Source organism: Piliocolobus tephrosceles, chromosome 15 (genome assembly GCF_002776525.5).
Source record: "Piliocolobus tephrosceles isolate RC106 chromosome 15, ASM277652v3, whole genome shotgun sequence".
Taxonomy (NCBI): Eukaryota; Metazoa; Chordata; class Mammalia; order Primates; family Cercopithecidae; genus Piliocolobus; species Piliocolobus tephrosceles.
The window spans coordinates 102,332,082-102,353,901 of NC_045448.1; the positions used below are offsets into that span (position 1 = coordinate 102,332,082).

Sequence of the window (21,820 nt, forward strand, 5' to 3'; positions counted from 1 at the left end):
TTCATGGTAGTAAGTGTCCACAGAAAAGCAGGGCTGGAGATATCAAACATGGCAAGATGTTTGCCATAGAGGCAAGAAATAGAAAAAAATTAAGATATAATTTGTGTCACTTTCCCTCTAATTATAGATATATTCAGTAAATGGCTTGGATTATATATAGTAAAGATACAATGTATCTTACTCTCATGTTTAAAAATAAACTGATTCCAACATATCCTGAGTGAAGCCCACTTACCCAAGTCTACTTCCATTGTCTCATTCACTGGGCTCACAATCACAGGTCTTGTGGGTTTGTTTTCCTCTGAAAGAAACACATCCATAAGGTGTGTCAATCTCTTACAGATCAGAATCTCAAGTGATGACAACACTTAGCAAAATATACTCAATTACTTCTGGCCAGACACTCCATCAAGTGTTCAAAGCACATATGCCAGGAGACAGGAGGCAGAAAGTGAAGGAAGAAAGCTGAGGCAGAGGTCACAGCACCCTGTGAACCCTGGGGCAGAGCTAGACCTTGTGAACCCACAGAGTGGGGTGCAACTGAAAAACAAACACATCACCAGGTCCCTGGGCCCCCAGACAAGTGCCTCTCATAAGTGAAAGCACATCAGGAAAGGCAAGAGTAGTGGGAAGTTAGTTCCTTGAATTGGGTGTTATTGGCCAGCAGGGCTAATCAGTACTAGACCTGCTTGCATTTAATGATTGTGGTAATGACCCAGTAGTGAGAACTACAGGGTTATGGAATAATGCTGTAATTTATTAAAATAGGCAAAAAGAAGTATCAAGGAGCCCCAGAAATTAATCTGACTTATTTATGAAAAGATTGGCTTCAGGGGTTGACCTGTGGCCATGAAGAAACCATAAGAAACCATCAAATTGAGTACTCGGTATTCCCCCAGTCAAAAAAAAAAAGTGAACACCATGAAGGTAGGATATTCTCTCTTTTGTTCCCTAACGTGTACCTATAACAGTTCCTGAAACATAGTAAATGCTTAATAAATATTTTTGAATCCTTGAGTGAACAAAAAGCACTAAGCATCATTGGGGTGGGCCTTGGGAAGAAAACAAAATATTACCCCACCCTGAATAGAGTATATTGTTTCTACAAATGGGATCAGAAAAGGGAACAGAGAGCATCTAAAACACACTTAACCTAGCTTAAATATTCCCCAGTGCCCAGTTCTTTCTTAGGTTCTACTTGCTGGTTTGGTTGCTATGTTTCAGGAAAGACAGACCAGAGCTACCCAATGACAGGCTGCTAAAGACTCAAGAACATGGTTTGATATAAAGACGACTGAAAATTAGGATTCACTGATGCTTGTGAATGGCAAGGACCATGGCAAGGAATTAACTTTTATTTAATAAAAATATTTTTAGGAGAATAAAGTATTATATAACTGGAAAAGTGAAGCTATTTATAGGGTGATCATATTCTGAGATTGCTTAGGATAGTCCCAATTTATACCTGTTGTCCCAGCATAACTACTAATAGATACCCCTCTAACCTACAAAAAAGTTCTGGTTGGAATAACTCTTCTTATGTTACATAAAGCTTACAACATCTCATTATTTACAAAAAGTTTGAGCATTCTGACTATTCCCTGGTAATTTGTGCATTTTGTTTCATTTTGTGGTGATATAGTTTTCAATATGAAACATGGTTAACACAGAATTGAAAGACACAAGAAAATGAACAAGAACAATCACCGTACACCTATTAATTGCATAGCTGTTTTGCAACAAGCATTTCTTAGCACCAGGCACACGAGTTTAGTGGACCCCATATCTCTAATCTTCCCAATAATCTTGGGAGATTGCATCATCTTGTTACAGAAGAGGAAACAGACTTAGAGAGGTTAACACCTAACACAGAACAAACAGGAGGTAGATGCTGGAAATGTGACTTATTCCAAAGCTCGTTAGTGTCCACACCCATACTTGCTGCTAGACACTGAGACTCACTGAGATTCCCCAAGTGCAGGCTCTCAGAACATTCCCATATTCCAGCCAGAGGGAGCCCCAGAGCTTTCGGTAAGAACCATTTTTAGCCATGCCAAAGAACAACCCTCTTAGATCAGTTGGAAAACACAGCTCATAATGTCTCTATTTAATTAAAACTACATCTGAAGCAGGAATGGAAAACATTACATAGTGTTTAGTAACAAAAAAAAACAAAACTAAAGCCATGTGACTTTTGCGGTATCACTGAGGTCGTCTTGGATTTTGTTTCTTCATGGACAATGAAAGTAATATTACAATCATAGTCTCTGGGCCTTCCCAGATCTAAACCTTCTAAGGCTGGAGCTATGACTCACCTAGAGTAATAAATTCTATTACCCGGGTAATAGGATATTGCTTGCCCAAGTATGTGAAGGATGCATGACAAGTATAGTTCCCTCTATGCTTTTCAGCCACATTCATCACGATGAGCCTATCTTTGACTCCACTAAAGTGTATATTGTCAAGAAGTAGAGGTTTGCAATCCTAGATAAAGGGAGAGAGAAGCATTGAAAACCAATAACCAATAACTTTCCCCAATCTACCAGTCAAAGGAACTCCATTTTTTTCACCTTAGCAAATATTATATTTTTAGAAAGAGACTGGAAAACTTCCTTACGTAGAGTAAGTTTTAGTATTGGTTTTTTGGAAACAGTTAACTATATTCCTATGACATTAAGTTTTCAAGTCTATGAGACTTCATAGTACAAGAAGTGAATGCCAATTTATTTTGCAGGAAGAACATGTTTGAAAAAAAGTTAATACTATATAATTTCTTAACAATACTGCACTTCATTTCTTCATTGATATTATTTATTTAGTATGTCTTATGCTCTACGAGATGATTCCCCATTTGAGTTCCACCAGACTAGGCAGATTAAAGATACCACAACATGGGGTGTTACATGGAAAGCTAGTCGACTCACTTTTAAGACAGTTATGGAAACTAGCGGGTTATTTGAAGACCATATCGTTAATAAAACACACATAGTATATTTTGTAATAAATAGTTATATCTTAAATACCTTAAGCTTATAATCAGCCTTCTCTTTAAATATCTATTTCTAGTACTTTTCTCAATTACATCTTATTAAATTAAATAAAAACAATAGCAAGTAAGTTTCTAGTTAAGCTTCTAATTAAGTGAATGCAGTCTTATGATTCTTTTTAGGTTCCCTATCAAGTGTCACCATTAAAGAGAAAACAATATGCAAAATAAAAAGGTACTTTGCAGATTCATTCTATTGTCCAGGGAACTATTTTATTTTCTGGAAAACTGAAATGTCATATTTAAAATAAAATTACCTTATACCACTGTAATTTAGGTAACTCATTATTTTCATCTTTAAAATACTCCATATAAGGGCACACAAGTCCTCCATCTCCTGCAACGGGTAGTCTCTGCTTAAATATGGCTTGTGCATTATAACACAAGTTAGGCTCATTCTCCACAAATTTTGCAGTTATTTTAATTCTGAGGCAGTAAGATGAATTTCTAAAATAAAATAAAATAGGTAAGTTAAGCATTATTAAAAGTATTTCTGTCCTTAACAACTGCAGGAAACTAGAACACGTTTGTAACATACTAATTCCTCTCTCACCTTACCACACAATAGTAATGTCCTGAATCTTCTACCTTAGCAGGAACAAACCAAAGTTTCTTTTTGTGCTGATGAATCCTGGAGGCTTGTTCTGTAGATATAGGTGTCTCGCTGTCATTTTTATACCAAGTTATAGTGCCTTTGTGTTCATTTGGGTTAAGAGGACAGGGACGAACATCAATTTCATTTGCAGATGACACTAAAATTATTTTTTCTTCACGTTCCTTGCATTTATCTTTAAAAGGGAGAAGGGGGGAAGCAATTTATATAAAAAATCTGCCAGTGTTTCTTGATTTAATATCTACGAAGAAATACATCAATTATTAAATATATCAATTCACATTACATATAAAAGCTTCACAACCTTGTGATAAGGACATTATCCTGGGAGTCTGAGAAGCATATTCAAGTCCAGTTGTGTCACTTACTGCCTGTGTGCTGTGCCCTTGGCAAGTTATTTAACCTCCTTCACCCACTTTTCACTCATCTAAAAAGTGGGGATAATGTAGGAGGAGAGTCATGCCTTTCAGTACAAGATGGAGTAATAGAAACTGGATTTACCTTCTCACATGAACAACTAAAAAATGGACAAAATATATGAAACCACGGTATTCAAGACATTGAACATCAGAAAACAAAGGACAGAAATCCCAGAAAGATGGGGAAGAAAGGAGGTGAGCTCTACTGTTGTCCAAAATCACAGCCAGGCCATGACATTGCCGAGAAGAAACACAGGCAAAGCCCAGTGAGTTGAAGAGATGGAGCTGAGAACCTGGGTAGAAAAGTTTGCAGGGCAGAGTCCCCAAGTACTTAGAGCTGCATGATGACAGGGAGAAAGAGTCTCCCCCAAGTTTTCAGCTGAGTATCTATCAGTCAGCGTAAGCATATAAGAAAATTACCCAAGGCTAGAGGGAGTATTGCCAAAAGAACTGGAGGGAGTAATACGTGGAGCACACCCAATGCTGGAAACAGCTGCTGTTCCCAGCAGCCAGAGTGGAAAGCCTCATTAATGATAAGGCATCAGGCACAATACCCAGAAGGGTTCTGACTCAGTCATTAGGGAAAATTAGGCCTAGAATAAACTTTTTCCTGATCCTAATAAAGCCTAAAAGCAAGACCCGAAAGGATTAATCCATTTCCAAGTAACAATCATGTGGCAGAACAAAGCTCAAGAACATTTTGGGGAATATGAAAATATCCAGCACCCAACATGGTAAAATCCACAATGTCTAACATTCGAAAAAATCATTAGGTATGCAAAGAAGCAGTAACATACCACCAATGATGAGGAGGGAAAAAAATCGATCAGTCAAAACTGACCCAGAAATGACACAGACAATAGGCTTAATACATTTAAAAATTAAAATAGTTTACTACTATTGTATTATTCAAGATGCTACAGGAAAGATCAAACATGATTAGTGAAGACACGAAAGAGATTTTTAAAAACTTTTAGAGATGAAAACAATAATGTTGAGTTACAAAAAACAATGGATGGGATTAAAGGCAGATTTGATACTGCAGGGAAAAAAAAGATGAGTGAACTTGAAGACACAGCGTTAGAAATTACCCAGAGTTAAGCACAGAGAAGAAAATAACAGAATAAAATGGGCAGGGAATTATTTTACTTAGGACAACTTCAATACATGTAATATGAATCACTGAAGAAGAAAAATGTGGGAAACAGAAAACATACTTGAAGTTTTTCAAGATGTGACAAAACTGATGTATACATAGGCTCCCAAATCACAATGAACCCCAAGCAAAAGAAACATAAAGTGAGCTACAAACATAAAACCAGTGACAAAGATAAAATCTTCTATATAGCCAGGGAGAAATGACACAATTATTGCAGAAGACAAAGACAAAAAATGATGCAGCCGTCTTTCCAAAAACAATACAAGCCAGAAGAGAGTAAAACAATATTGTTAAAGTACTGAAAGAAAAAGTCTGCCTAGAATTCCATATCCAGTGAAAATATATTTAAAATTTAGGAAAAAATATTGACTTTTTCAGATTTGCCAAAGCTGTAAAATGTCATCACCAGTAGACCTGCATTACAAGAAATATGTTAAGTCCTTCAAAAAAGACAATATTCTAAGATGAAAATGAATCTACACAAAAGAATGAATAGCAACAAAAATGGGTAATTATAAGATCATCTTTCTTATTATTTAAATCTCTTTAAAGAAAACTGAGTGTTTAAATAAAAAATAAGAAAATGCTATAAAGTTTACAACAAATAAAGAAGTAACACGTATGGAAAGAATAGGGCAAATTTCAAGAAAGGAGAAATGGGTATATACTGTCTTAACTTTGTATACTGTATGTGAAACTGTATAGTGTCACTTGAAGGCAGACAGAGATAACTTAGAGATGGCTATTTAAGCCCCAGAGCAGTCATTAAAAAACACATACACAACAAACAGTTATGACTAAAAAGCCAAAAAGCGAAATAAAATGAATCCTAAAAATGCTAATTAATCTAAAAGGCAGCAAAAAAAGAGAAAAAAATAACAGAATTGATGGGACTAATGGAAAAACAAATAGCAAGATCTCAGAACTAAGCCCTAATATATGAATAATCACACTAAAATTTCAAATAGTCTAAACACTCTCATTGAAAGGCAGAAATGATCAGATGGGCTAAAGAAAGGCCCAACTACGTGGTGCCTAACATGAACACATACACCTACATACACAGATTGTATAAATAAAGGTAAAAATAGATTAAAAAGAAAAGAAAAATATTTGCCATGCTAACACTCATGAAAAGAAAGTTTGATTAATTAGCTAGGATTAACCATTTCACAATGTATACATATACCAAAACATCACATTGTACATTGTAAATATATACGATTTTGTCAACTATACCTTAATAAAAATTAATTAAAGCTTGAGTGACTATTATTATCAAAGTAGCTTTTACAGTAAAAAAATTACAAGAAAAAAAGGGGCATTTCATAAAAACAAAGAAGTCGGCCGGGCGTGGTGGCTTACGTCTGTAATCCCAGCACTTTGGGAGGCTGAGGCAGGTGAATCATCTGAGGTCAGGAGTTTGAGACCAGCCTGGCCAACATGGTGAAACTCTGTCTCTACTAAAATACAAAAAAATTAGCCAGGTGTGCTGGTGGGCACCTGTAATCCTAGCTGCTTGGGAGGCTGAGGCACAAGAATCACTTGAACCCAGGAGGTGGAGGTTGCTGTGAGCTGAGATCGTGCCACTGCACTCCAGCCTGGGCGACACAGCGAGACTTTGTCTCAAAAATGAATAAATAAATAAATAAATTTTTAAAAAGTAAAGAAGTCATTAATCAACAGGAACACAATAATACCAAATGTTTATGTAGCTGCTAACAGTGCTTCAAAATACATGAAGCCAAAACTGATAGAACTGCAAGAACTAGAGAAATTAGTTCTGCAAGAAACTAGAGAAACCCCACTCACAAGGACTGATAGAACAAGCAGTAAAATTAAACAGACAATCAGTAACAACATAGAAGATTTGAACAACACTATCAACCAATTGGACATAATTGATATTTGCAGAAAATTCCAACCAACAACAGTAGAACATTACATTCTTTTTTAAGTGCACACATAAAACTTAGCAAATTTTCCATATTCTTCCCCATAACCCAAGACTCAGTAAATTTAAAAGGATTCAAATTAGACAAAACTTATTCTCTGGTGACAACGGAATTAGATTAGAAATCAATAACAGAAAGATATCTAAGGAATCCCCATATATTTGAAAACTAACATACTCCTAAATAACTCATGAGTCAAATAAATCAAAAAGAATATAAAGTATTTTTATCTGAATGATAAGGAAAACATAACATATCAAAACTTGTGGCATTCAATGAAAGTAGTACTTAGAGGGAAATTGCTAGCATTAAATCCTATATATTTTTTAAAAATCTCAAATTGATGACTTGAGCTTCTACCTTAAGAAACTAGAAAAACAACAAAGTAATTCCAAAGTAAGCAGCAAGCAGAGATTCTATGCCTGGGTCTTCATTAACAGAGCTGACTGCGTGACAAAACAGAGACTAATGCCATTGAAAGATCTGTATTACTTAGTGGTTTGGACAGAAGGGGTATGCTATACCACGCAAAACCACAGAGAGAATCACCAGATTGGGTTAGGAGGCAGAAGCAGAAACATAAAGAAAGCCTAGGCCAGAGTCTTTACTGGGGTTCCCATGGGAAAGGCAAGGCAAGGCAGCATAAACAGCCTCAGATTGGGCCGTTTGAACCATTTTTGCAGGCTTTGGGCATACAGGCTGTCCCTAGTTCTCTGGTACCTGGCCCTGTGTTGATTGAGGCTGGGGTAATATTGGTTTGGGTGTGTGAGAGTTGGATGAGGAGGTGAGTGGGGTACAGTCTTGGGTCAGTCAGTCTCACATGAAGGGCAAGCTGTAAGCTGTCCACAACACACCTAGGAACTGCTTAGCCCTTGGTGGGGCAGTCTCTCCCTAGATATGAAACACCTTCCAGAATGTCAAAATACGGTAAGATACAGAAAATAAAAAACATAATTAATATAGCAGAAGAAGTAAGAAGAAAACAGTAATATAGATCAGAGAGGAAATCAATGAAATAGAAAACAGAAGAACAATGAGGAAAAATCAAAGATACCAAAAGCCAGCTCTTTCACAAAAACAATAAAATTGATAAATCTTTAGCCAGACTAATCAGGAAAAAAAAGAGATGACATCTCTTTTTTAAATAATTTGTAAAGGGTCATGAGGGAATATTATAAACAATGTTATGCCAATAAATTTAATAACATAAATGAAATGAGCAAATTTTTCAGACTACTAAAGCTCCCTTGAGAAGAAGTACATAGCCTGAATTGCCCTATATCTATTAATACTACCTTCTATTCAAAGAAATTGAATTTGCAGGATTTCCAATATGGTGGAGTGGGGGGGGGGGGCTCATAAATCATTTCTCCATAAAGGCAACAAAAAGACTGGCAAAAATTTCAAAAATCAAAGGCTTGCAATAACCAGAAGAGCATTTATTAGAAACTAAGGAAACAAAGAGAAACACGCCAAATCGCAGATTAGCAGCGTTTGTAGCTTTATAACTTAAATGACTCCCATCCTACTCTTCCCAGCTCTACAACAGCCATGAATAGCAGGAGCTTTGCAGACACAAAGGCTTTGAAAACCAGCAGGCTTGCAAGAACAGAGAGGGTTTGGAGCACCTCAAAAAGTCCCATTTCCAGAGCATTGCCACTCTTTGACTTGACCAGTAGGTCCTCAAAGTCACATTCATAGGATGGTGTTGTTATCGACCTCACCAAGAGCTCCACAGAAAAAGTACTAGCTCCAAGGTGTTTGCTGGAAAAACTCAGTGTTAATTGCTTTTTACAGCTGCCAAAAGCTGCAATACCAGAGCCATAACCTCCAGAGGGCCTTGAAAAGCTCTGACACATTCCTGGGGAACCTAGAAGGGTACCCACGTATGCAGGGCTGTGTGCATGCCCAGGAATTTGCATAGAAGGCACCAGACTCTCATTTCTGCATGACTCTAAGGTCATACACAAGCAGGAAGTAAAGGCTAAGGCAGAGTTGTAAACAGCCTTAATGTTGAAGGTATGCTCCAACACACATGGAGCTCCTCAGCAAAGGGGAGAAAACTTACTGGACCAAGGAATGTAAGCCAATCTCTGGCTCAGTCCTTAAAGTTCTTACCTTTCCTAACTACACTCCATGATCCCATTCAGTCTCATGGTTCTTATACCAGCCGCTTGCTGAAGTCTCCAATTTTATATATTCAACCCAGACCTTTCCCTCAGGCTGTAGACTGCCTACTCAAAGTCACCATTTAAACATCTAACGGACAGCTAAACTTAACATGTCCAGTCTGAAAACCTGATCTTCCCCATCCCATCAATGGCAATTTCACCTTGTGTTTGCTAAGGCCAAAATTTCCTAAGATAATTCTTGATTCTTCTCTTTCCCTCACACCTCACATCTGACCCAACTCCAAATCCCTCTTGATTCTGTTCCCAAAATATTTCAAAATATGTCTGCTTCACACTTCTCCTTGCTAGGCTTTGACAAGCCATCAACATTTCTTGCCTAGACAAAGCCATCATCGTGGCTTATCTGTTAACTGGCTTCTCTATTTCTCTCTTTGGCTCCCTCGGTTCTAGTCTCAAAACAGGAATCAAAACATAAGTCAGATCACCTCTCTGGTTTTGAATAAAGAACCCTGCACTTTTCGCATCTCAGCCAGACTACAAGCCAAGACCCTAAGAAAGGGTGCAACATTCTATATAATCAACCCTCTGCCATCTTGCCATTACCCAGATAGCCTGGCCCCTTATGACTTCCCTCATCTCTCACTATGCTCCAGCCTCACTGATATTTTTATTCTGAAAGCACGCCAAATACTCTTGGCCTCTGGGCCTTTGCACATGCTGCCTGGAATATTTCCACACCGCAATCTGATATCCAAATAGCTCTCTTTTCCCCTTCCTTAAGGTCAACTCAAAAGTCAACTTCTCAGGGAGGTTTTTTCTGGCCACATTCAAAAAATTAACCTTCTGCCCACTCTAATGACAAAATCTTATACTCTTTTTTCCTGCTTTTTTCCTCCCTATACGTGCCATCATATGACACAATATATATCTACTTATCTGTTATCTTTCTCTTCTACAAGAATATAAACCCTATGCAGGCAGGTATTTCTGTCTGCACTATTCCCTGCTGTATCCCCAGTAGCTAGCACCTGGCACACAGAGAACAGATTAGAGAAAATGAAGAAATGGAAAGAAAAAGAAAAAGAACTGTATCTTGATGATTTCCAGCTGTGGATTCATAAAGACTATACATAATATCTCCTCCAAATGAAAGTCAGAATTTCCTGTATCACACTTTCAATCAGCAGTCCAGTGGAAAGAGGCCTGGACCTAGACGGGAGACCTAGATTTTAGCTTTTGTTCCAAAACTAGCCACATGACCTTGGGCTCTTAACCTCACTGGGCCTCAGTTTCCCACTCTCTATGTGAGAGAATGAGAGGAAGATGCTGAAAGGAACTTCCGGTGATACAGGTCCATGACCAGGAGGCTCTGTGCCCAGGGATTCAACAGAAATGAGTATGAGAAACGACTGTTAGGGAAGGCACTTCATGTATTCTAAATAACAGATTTTCTTAGCAGACAAGAACACAAAGAAATACTTAACTTACCAGCCTCCAGAAAAGAAATCAGTAGAACTATGAAACAAGTAAGTCTGAGTAACACTTTCATATTCTCCTGGAGAAACAGAGGAATGGAAGAAAGACAAAAGCAAAAATGTTACTTTTCCAGCAAATCTCTAAAACTAAATATACCGACACTATCCCTGTCCCCACCCTTACCGCCAAGACAAACTGATGAATTGGTTTTTCTACATCATGAATGTTATCATGTTTGACTTTTGGTTAAAAAATGGGGTGGGGAACGAAAAGGGATAAAGAGTTTTCACAAAATTGAGAACAAACTCAACAACTTAAGATTTTAAACATTTCTACCTTCTGTCCCATTATACATTTCCAGTCTTGCATCCCATTTAAATTTCCCCAAATCTAGTTTACATCTAAAGTCAGCTACGCACTCGCCCCTAAGCCAGTTTGCCTCCGTTTGTCTCAGGATTTGTTCCCCACTTATGTCCCCTGCTGTCAGGACCCATTTGCAAAAATCACCCCACACTTTTGGCCAGCTCAAAGGTCATGCCTTCATTTTATATTGCAAGATACTGAACTGCTTGTACAATAGGATATAGCTACACAGAAATGCACCCAAAAAAACCTAAAAGAAATGATAACAACATATTAAAATTGGGTTGGGTGGGTTTCCCCTTGTCGGGGCTTTCTATACTTTCTAAAATATCTACAATGAACTTTGTATGAAACAAAGAGGAAAGGACAAAAGAGAAAAAACTCTTATCCCCTCTGCTCAACCTTAGGAGCAATGTCTAGAGTAGACCAAGTAATTCTGTGCTTTGAAAACATCTGCCTCTTAATTTTTACAGGAGATTAAATTTGCCTATATTCTTATCTGTAGCTATAAGTAAGTAAATAAATATGAAAACACAAAATATTTTAACACAACACTCATTCAGATTCTAATGACATGCAGTCATTTAAATATTAGCTGGAAAATGTTCTATTTGAGAAGATGTATTGTGGCCGGGCGTGGTGGCTCACCTCTGTAATCCACTTTGGGAGCCCAAGGCAGGCAGATCACTTGAGGCCAGGACTTCAAGACAAGCCTAGCCAACATGGTGAAACTCCATCTCTACCAAAAGTACAAAAATTAGCTCGGTGTGGTGGTGCATGCCTGTAATCCCAGCCACTTGGGAGGCTGAGGTAGGAGAATTGCTTGAACCCAGAAGGCGGGGGTTGCAGTGAGCCAAGATCGTGCCACTGCGCTCCAGCCTGGGTGCCAGAGTGAGATTCCATCTCAAAAAAAAAAGAAGGTGTATAGGTATTTTTTTAAGTTACAACATGCTTTTTAAAACAAATACAGGGGAAAAAATAAAGATTATCTAACCACGCGATACATACCCATTCATATTCTCTTCACTTTACCCCCAGTATCAGGATGATGATCCCTAAGCCTGGCTCAAGCCTTGAAACCTACCTCAGAGCAGTAAAACTGCATTCCTTCAATATCTTTTACCTCTGACCCTTTATTTACATTACTGGCTTCCCAAAATAGTCTAGAATACTAGTATTATTACCATATTTACCTTTAAACTATTTTCAGATGATTAAATAAGATAGAAGCCTTTGAAGCCCAGCAGCCTGGTCTATGAGCTCTTTCTTTGACTGCATGAAGTGTGTTTTAAGTCTTTGTGCTAGAGAGGAAGGAAAGAAGGGTTAAAATGTTTCCCAATCACCAGTTCCAGGCCAACCAGCTATTTGCATTAGTTTATCAACAACAAAATAAGGGCGTTGCAAAATCAGCTGAACACTGCCAGCTGTCGGTTCATTTAGTCACAAGAATCTGGCTTGTCTGATCATTAGGCAAGGGAGAAGAAAAAGAAGATGTGTGACTGAACATTATGGAGTGTATCATGAGATAATAATTCCAAATTAATTGTGGACAATGTTTAATCACAGGTCCGAGGTTGGTGACCTGTACCACAAGGCAGGGTGATATTGGACGCGACTCTCCCTGGGCCCCAGTGTGCTCATTTGCACAAGGGGCAATGAACCAGCTGAAGTTGGACCTCATCCTCCTCTAATAGACTATAAAAGTGCAAAGGGCCATGGCCCCTGGGTCCAAGTTTACTACTGCCCCAGAGCTGCTCTGGGAAACAGTCGGGGGGGTGGGAGTGGCCCTTTCCTCTCAGGAGTAGGCTTGTGGGATCCATGTTGATCCCCAGGACCCTGAGGCAAGGAGTCAGCACTGAGCTTGGGAATGAGTGTTAAGGGTCACGTGACCAAAGGGAGCGGGGACATCAGAACGGAAGGAGATGAGGGTTGTACCTAGATTAACCCACACACTCCCAACAAAAATCAACACAAACCCCATTATGCCCCTGAATGACAGAAATTCCAAGGCAGGGCCAGGCTGACTGGCCTCCATAGTGCTCACAGTTGAATGGCTATACAAGTCAGAAGTCCCTCAACACAGATGGCACATTGAGTAAAAGCTCAGCCTCCATGTCCCAGTTCCCCCTTTTGACAAGCAATGCAGTGACTGCATGTCACTGATGGCACTATGTGGGTGAAATCAATGGCCACATGCAAAGAGCTTAGAACAGTGCCTGGCAAATGGTCACTCCCAAATCTTAGCTATTGGAAATCGGCCCATGCTCTGATGACAAATAACAGTTTTGATAGAATGTTTTCAGTTAACCATTCATGTCTTTATTCACTTACTGCTGCATTCAACAATTATACATCAAATATCTATTTGGCTCTGGGAACAAAAATAGGAACAAAGGTCCCACGGCCTGGCTCCAGGAGCTCAGCAGTCACAGGAAACATGGACACACAGTTAGACTGTGATGTGGGGGTATCTACGAGCTTGGGAATGGGCGTTAAGGGTCACATGACCAAAGGGAGCGAGGACATCAGAAGGGAAGGAGATTTTTTTTCCTTCCCCAGAAGGGAAGGAAAAGCCACGCCCAGGGCAGGAGGGGAGACAGAGCTACCTCAGCCTGGAGGAGGCAGAGGGGAGGGTCCAACAACATCATGTTCTGGAGCATAAACCAGAGGTGGGTTCTGAGGGGGAGGCTGAAAAGCCCCAGGTTCCCACAACATGCAAAGGTTTGATGAGGAACTGGGACTGTCATTTGCAGGTGGCAGAGAAGCATGTACAGGTTTTAAGCCATGGGCTAATGTATGTTAGATCTCCATTTTTTGCAGACATTTTGGCACCTGTGTGGAGACAGGTGAGCCAGGGAGAGCAGGCCACCACAGAAGTTCATGGGAGAGATGATGAGGGCTGGGCCAGCTGCAGTGACAGACAGGCAGGCGGGGGCATATTTGAGAACGCTCGGGGCCAGAGGGGAGAATCAGGGATGGACTGGGCCAGACTCACTGAGGTCGGGGCAGGGAGGGCAAGGGCCAGGTTGGGGGGCAGGTTTAGGTACCCACAGACAGCTCAGAAAAGATGCTCAGAGGGTGTCACCCACAGCATCTTAGACCCAGGTCTCCTGGGACGAGGTGAGCAGTACTGACTCAAGCAGAAAGCAAGAATTTGAACATGCAGTGACAGTGGAGTGAAAATGGACAGCAAGGCCTGGAAGGGGTTGAAATTGGGAGAGCTTGGACACAGCACTGGAACCCACCATTTCTCTACTCTAGCACAGCCAAAGTGACCTGGGAAAGCGGACAGGCATTGACTCTTACTGGGGCTGAAGCCTCTTTCCAAAATTTCATAAAACCATCAAGCTGCCCCAAAGAGTAATGAGTCAACAGCAATAAAATATTTTTGCATACAACGGAAGATAGTCCAGGGTGCCTGGATCTGAGCGTGGAGGAGTTCAGCTATTTGTGAGAAAAGGCCATCCATGGGACCCTAGGGCGACTCAGCCCTGTTACCTTGGAGAAGGATTTGTCTTTTACCAAGGGGTCCAGCTTCTCAGGAGGGAGTCACCATCTTCAGAGGGTGTGTCTACCTGAGGAAGGAAGAACACATGAGTGAAGTGTGAAGAGGTCCAAAGGCACCAATTGCTGTGAGGATCTCAAGAGGTGTGTATTAGTCCATTTTCACGCTGCTATAAAGAAACCTGAGACTGGGTAATATACAAAGGAAACAGGATTTAATTGACTCACAGTTCCACATGGCTGGGGAAGCCTCAGGAAACTTACAATCATGGTGGAAGTGGAAGCAGGCACATCTTACATGGCAGCAGGAAAGAGAGCAACTGGGGAAGTGCCAAACACTTTTAAACCATCAGATCCCATGAGAATTCACTCACTACCATGAGAACAGCATAAGGGAAACAGCCCCCATGATCTAATCACCTCCCACCAGGTCCCTCCTGGACACGTGGGGATTATAATTTGAGATGAGATTTGGGTGGAGATACAGAGCCAAACCATATCAAGGTGTCAGAAAGGTCATGACATTTAAATGATCATGAAAATTAGTACAGTGTTTAACAAGTGTATGTTCCATAATGCTTGGGGACAAGATACTTTCAGGAAATCAAATCACAGGGAGAAAAGAATACCAAGAGCTTGACAACCACAAGCTATTTTGATTAAACACATGCACGTGGCACTTTGCCAGACACCAGGGTGCAGAAATGAATCAAACCACCTCTAGGGATGTCATGTCTCAGCGCATCATCTCAGTGAAAACAGAGCTTGAGCTTTGCTGGAGAGAAATGTACCAGAGGCCAGAAAAAAATGAGCAGGCCCTGTTTAAGAAGCAGGTATCCTCACTCTTCCATTACCAAGCATATTAACGTACCTGCATCCATATCACATTAAGACAGCCTCAGAAAGCTGCATTGTGGTAGCCTTACTGCTATATCCTACAGATCTTTCACCATTAATTCACCTGTTTTTGTGTTTTTGCAGTTTTCTTTTAGTATTTTGGAGTCTAATATTTTTCTTGTCTGAATCATCTCTTTGAGCCGTAGGAAAGCTTGTAAAACCTAAGCACAAAGCCTTTTAATGGTCATCAATAAAACAGCCTGACTAATTCAACACAAAGTATTTTCCTTAGACTACACAAACTAAATCCCAAGCTATTATTCACTTTGAGGCCATACACAGCACAACACAAGGTATTAGAAGTGCGCTGGCCCATAAATTGAAATCATATCATAGCAGAAACTCAGAGGGGAGACCCCACATCCTCCCGCTCCCAGTCCTAGGTCAATGCCCTCCTGACTGACCCCTGTGAGTGTGCCCCAGATATGACAGCAGCTGTTGGGAATTATATAGTGAATGACACCAAAATGTATGGAATGGGGGAGGGAGTGGAGGAGGGGAGGGGATGGTTTTATTTCGGAGGCCCAGGAAGCTTCTTGCAGAGAAGGTGACTACCCACACTCTTCTAATGGCCTCATTTTCCCTCCTTTCTTGCCCCAGAAACTTCACTTAAGAATGTATATACTCACTGTCTCCACCACTCATCCACTGCTGAAGCGACCACCATGTGCCCTCTAAGCTCGCTGTTCCTCTGAGATGCACTGCCCAGGCCACTACCCACTCTAGGCTCTCCATGCCAAGAGCACTCCGTCTCCAGCCCACTGGACATCTCTGCAGCACCTAACCCATCCCACCGCCCCCTTCTGCCTGACCCCTGGGATGAGGGTCAGCACCCCCTACTCTTCTGCCTTCACCGTCCAGCTGGCTCTGTGTCCAGCGCTGGCTCCCAGCCTTGCCATTTACAAGCACTGTGCCATTCCACCTCCATGCACTTCTATGGCACTTCCTGGGTCTGCAAGACAAATCTTCCAGTCCTAGCCTGGAAGCTTCTGGGATTTCTGACCATCTCAGAGTTGATTCTGATCAGAAGCTTCTCCCAGGGTCCTTGTAGACATCTGATTCTCCAAAGCCAGGCATGACAAGTGACACAGGCTCTCCATGGTGCAATGCACCGAGGTGCCTCCAACTGCTGGCTCTGGGCCCCCTGGCTCTGGCAACATTGGGTAGCTCCCCTAGTTGTTGGCCTTCCCTACCTGGGCCAGGGAAGAAAGCAGTGCAGAGCAGACCCTCCCGTCTCCCACACCCATGAGGAGGCCCATCCTACACATCTTGCACGTCTGTCCTAAGAGCTCAATAAATACTTGTAGAAGAAAGGAAGGAGGGAGAGAGGGAAGGAGGGAAGGAATCCACTTACCTACCTACCTACCCACCATTTTTGCATGAGACACACGGGGATGAAAACCCAGCCTAGAATCAAAGAAGAGAAAGGATGGAATAAGGGTACCGGGTGTGGGTCAGAGAATAGGATTGCAAGGGGAACCGTCACTGGGGTCTGGAGATGGCTGGAATCATATAAGAGAGGGTAGAATCCTACATCAGGAGTTAGATAAAGAGTTCACACCCAGATGGTTGTCGACAGAGTTGAGGGGTGGGGATGACCCCAAGGAGAAGGAACTACAGGAATAGGACTAGAGACTAACAAATGTTACTGCCAGAAGGCCTATTAGGTAAAGAAACCTCCCTTATTCAGAACTAGTTAATCAAAGTCCAGTGTAATTTTTTTTGAATGACTTATAGTAAGATTCAAAACGTACCTTTAGAAAATACCAGTAACAATAAAAAGTCACAGATGTGTGTATGCCACTGTGTTATTTTTCAGATTGAATTTTCCACGTAAAATAAAACAAGAAAGAGAAAAGGATTAACTTACTGAATACATTAATAAGCCACAGCATATGGTTCCCCCTGTTTAGCCTTCAAGCAAGGATGCCTGTGTTATGTGTGAAACCCCCGGACTGGCTAACATCCTCTCCGTAGCAGCTTCCAAGAAAGACAGCAGGGAGTGCTCAGATGCTGATGTCCAGACCCAGGGAGTCAGCCAGATCCTAGGGTGACCCAAGGCCTAGGCTGGTCATCCCCACTTCCGGAGGCCTTGTCCATTTACTGCAGCACACCACGGCTTTACGTGACAATCACATCCAAAAGCTTGCGATCATGAAGATCTTCCCAAATACGGCCCCCACAGCTGTTTGGTGATCATGACGTATTTGGAAACACTGGCGTATCACAACATGACTACAGTAGCACGTGCAACAGACACAAAAAGTTATTTGTTGATTAAAGATAAAATCAAAATGCATATTTGTGGCATAAAGTAATTTCCCACTAGTCCCAGAAGGAGAAACTGTAATGTGAAACAAATTACAAAAGTAGAAATTAAGTACAAGAATTAACAATGAACATATTGGCCCCCAACAGAAGCCCCCCTTCCAGGAAATACTGACTTCATCCAACAACGCCTTCCTGTCCCTCTGCAAGGAATTTCATACCCAGTGCACGCACGGGAAAAGTGGCAGCTGGGGAGAGAGGGGCTGTCACAGGAACCCAGGTTTCTTCCTCAAGGCCTAGGCCTAGTGCAGGGGAAGGAGGCATTTTTCCTGCTCTGTAGCCACAGTGCATTTATTAAACAGCTTCTTTTTCTTGAGGAATTTCCCACAATGTTGAGGAATTCCATTCTTATTCTGAGGAATTCCCCCACATTGTGAGCCCTGCCTTCTAGGATAGAAGCTAGGCACAGGCAAGATGGCACACAGCAGAGGCACCCCCGATAGTATCAGAATCTCCTGGAGGTCCACTTCTGGGAACAGCGGCAGCAGAGGTGCCCAGAGCTGGGGGAAGCTCATATTGGCACCTGGCACTCCATGTCTGTCCAAACACAGGCTGCGCTGTCCTCACCACGAGACCTGCACACAGCAGTCCTACCGCGTGGCTCCTGCTGTGTCTAGCTACTTTAATCTCCATTCCTCTGTCTCCAGCCTTTCATATTGGGAGGGGCCCTGAGCATGTACACAGGTAGACATCAAAGTCTACCTGTGTCTATCCCGCTCTGTACAGCCCTGGCCAGTGTATGAACCAGGCAGCAGAGTCCATGGGACTGACCACACAGGCCCTGGAATTAGCGCCCAGGGTGCTTGGGGAGGGAATTCAGGGGTCCCAGGTACATGAGGGACATGATTAAGAACAGGGGTGCTGGTGGATTAGGATTAGGCCAAGTGGGCACATCCTCTTGTCCTTCCACACTTCTTGCCATGCTGAGGGATGTGTCTGTCCAAGCTGCAAGAGCAGAGCCCTCCAAGGCACAGGGCCAAACCTCTACAGAGGCCCAAGAGGACAGAAGAGACAGCGGTAGGTGACTCCTCCCTCTTCCAGGGACCTGACATAGCCAAGCCCCAAATCTGAGATTTACAAGAAAATCCTCACTGCACTTTCTACATTTCCACCTGATAGCAACACACTCTTCTACCTTCCCATGGAGTGATAAGTAAATGCATTTACAGCATCATTTAATACAGTCTCTCATCCCTAATATTAACCAATATGTGCATACGTGTAGATCTGATGTAATGGAGAAAAACTCAGAAAATTAGGCTCCAACTTATTTGCCATAACTGAGAAGTGGCCATGGATGAGTCCTGAAAAAACAAGAGCTAAAGCAGGTTCTTTAGCTCATGAAATGTTACAGCCCACGTGTTCTACTGAAAATCGGTGGAAACTTGTATGGGGAATGTGTTACAGTACTGAAACCAAGCCCATAGTTATGATGTTCTCCTGTTACCCTTTGTTTGTTTGTTTTTTGAGACAGGGTCTTGCTCTGTTGCCCAGGCTGGGGTGCAGTGGTGTGATTACAGCTCACTGCAGCCTTGACCTCCTGTGTTATTCCTTTGTTATAAGAATTCAGACAGTCATTAAAAAGTCCCCATCATTGTTAAAAACAAAAATGTCAGTTTGAAAGAGAAGATAAAAGGAACTTACAAAGCCATAGAACCACACACTTATGGAAAAGACAGTATTTCCTGGAAGGGGGCTTCTGTTGGGGGCCAATATGTTCACTGTTGATTTAGACATCCATACTTACCCAAGCCCTGGTTTAGAATCCACAAATTCCCAGGGAGAAGCTACAGACAGCCGGAGAGCCTGAAGTCTATCTCCCTAGGTTACTAATTTTACCCACAGATTTTCTTGGGGGAGTTATTTTTCTATTAGAGCAAACATGGCTATATTATGAAGCAGAAAGAAAAATCTCCACGATCTAAGATAAAACATGAGGCTTCAAAGAGGCATCGCTTACAGTGAGCTGCTTTGGAGGGCTAGGTTGAGCCTTTGCTTTTTATTTCCCAGAAGGAATCCCCGGGAGGTAAAATCCGAGAGGCACTGACTGTCCTAAGTAAATGTCCATAATAATCTCTATGCAATTCTGATGAGAAATGGAAGCATCAGGGCCCCACACACTCATACCTCTAATTAGAGTAACCAATAGGGGTAGAGTAACCTACCCCTAATGATCACAGAGCCCACCCAGGAACTTCCATACCCAAGCTAGAGCAGGAAAGTGTGGAAGTAACCACAGAGCGTTCTGGGGACCACTGTGTTATGTTCCAAACGTGACACAATGGTTTCCACACTGTGGAGATTAGTCACCCACACTCTATCACATGAACACAACCCAAAAACCTAACTGTGTGTTCAATGTGGTCATCTCTGATCTTCCCCCAGAGAAACAGCTCTACCAAACTATGAGCAACCACTCCCACGACAGGGAAACAGAAGCTCACTCACCATCTCAGAAAGCCCAGGAAACACCAAGCCTGGCAACGTTCCTACCACTAGAGGAATCCTAAAGCCTCGCTCATAGTTATCAATGGCTTATTTACCCATATAAATGGGAGAAGGAAAGTTTTATATTTATCACGGGGGGATGCACAAGGATATGAAGATAAAGTAAAAATTTCCCAAGGGGTTTCAGGTGTTGCTATGAAATCTCAATTATTCAGCTAATACAAGGCGAAAAGCCACAAGATTGGTGGTTTCAACTAAGGCATGTGGATTTTAAGGGCAAAAGGGGCAATGAGACACAGTTAGACAGGATCACTGTCACCAGATGCCACAGACGGGGATGGACCTACCCCAAGCCTCTTGACCACTAGGTTTTAGGTTGACGTCTGACTTTTCCACCTCACCCCTACAGACCTCCTAGGGCTCCTGGAAAACAGAACCAGAATCCAGAGACAGGGATGGGCCTCGTCTCCTGCCCCTTGTCCCCTTTCTAAATGCCCTGCCTTGGGTTTCCCAGCCTCCCCTGTACCTCCAACACACCTCCTCTCCAGCCACCAGGGGCTACGATGCCAAGGCCACTGTTGCACTGGACTTGTCAAAAAGTTGACTGAGAACCAGAGACCTTTCTCCCTGGAGCACTGCCTCCCAGTCAGGCAAGAACAGCTGTTTCTCAGATTGGGATCCACAGACAGTTTCAGAGGACTAAGCCTTCTCTACAAGAAGTGTTACATTGTTTTCACTTCTATAATTTTTTTATTGGGGTAAATATTTTTCACCATATTGCACATGGTGAAACACACAAAACTTAAGTGGACAGTTCCATAAATTGCCACAACTGAGTGCACCAGGAATACTTCATCAGGATGTAGACCTGCCATCCCTCAAAGTTCCCTTGTGGCCGTTCGCCCCCACATACAAAGCACCAACTTTTCTGATTTCTAATTCGACCTCTACAATCCTATAGCAAGTAACGGAAGTGCATTCCTGATGGCTGGCTTAGGCATGTCCGGTGCCCTGCTATCTCAGCACCCACGCCTGCAATGGCACTTTAATCACTCACTACCCAGCAATGCAGGGAAAGCAATGGTTCTCACTGGGGTGGGTATGACCCTTGAGGGAGCATTTCGGAACCTGTGGGGAAGGGGACCCTGGGTGATCAGGATGCATTTAGCATCGGAGGCCATCGAAGCTTGACATCTGAACAACACAGGCAGTTCTGCTCAGTAAAGACTTGTCCTGCATGACCTCCAGGAGTCTCACAGACGTTCCTACTGATGGAAACATATTTACAGTGTTTGAAACCTAGCCCTCCAACTCCCTTCCACATTTATATAAAATACATATATTGTTGGCACAAGTTTATACACACTAAATTTTTCAGGAATGCAATCACTGTGAAAATGAAGAGAAGAATGGCCTTTGGCTCCATCGAGACCTTGACCAAGAGTCACTCATCCTTCAGTGGCATTTGGATGGCCACTGA

General features: G+C 41.9%; 1 protein-coding gene across 4 annotated transcripts in view; it reads right to left on the reverse strand.

Moving 5' to 3' along the window:
- The window catches only part of IL1R1 (interleukin 1 receptor type 1), a 147,075-nt gene that overhangs the window by 11,053 nt on the left and 114,202 nt on the right, over positions 1–21,820 (reverse strand). For 3 of the 4 annotated variants that reach the window (XM_023211338.1, XM_023211339.2, XM_023211340.1), the window contains 7 exons: positions 14,662–14,738; positions 12,357–12,464; positions 10,813–10,879; positions 3,600–3,834; positions 3,304–3,493; positions 2,316–2,484; positions 236–301 (listed from right to left, as the gene is read on the reverse strand). In XM_023211338.1, coding sequence (XP_023067106.1) covers positions 236–301; positions 2,316–2,484; positions 3,304–3,493; positions 3,600–3,834; positions 10,813–10,873 — 721 coding nt within the window. In that variant the 5' untranslated portion in view covers positions 10,874–10,879; positions 12,357–12,464; positions 14,662–14,738. Of the gene's footprint in view, positions 1–235; positions 302–2,315; positions 2,485–3,303; positions 3,494–3,599; positions 3,835–10,812; positions 10,880–12,356; positions 12,465–14,661; positions 14,739–21,820 lie in introns of those variants that run through there. The other variant, XM_023211341.1, reaches the window with a different exon arrangement.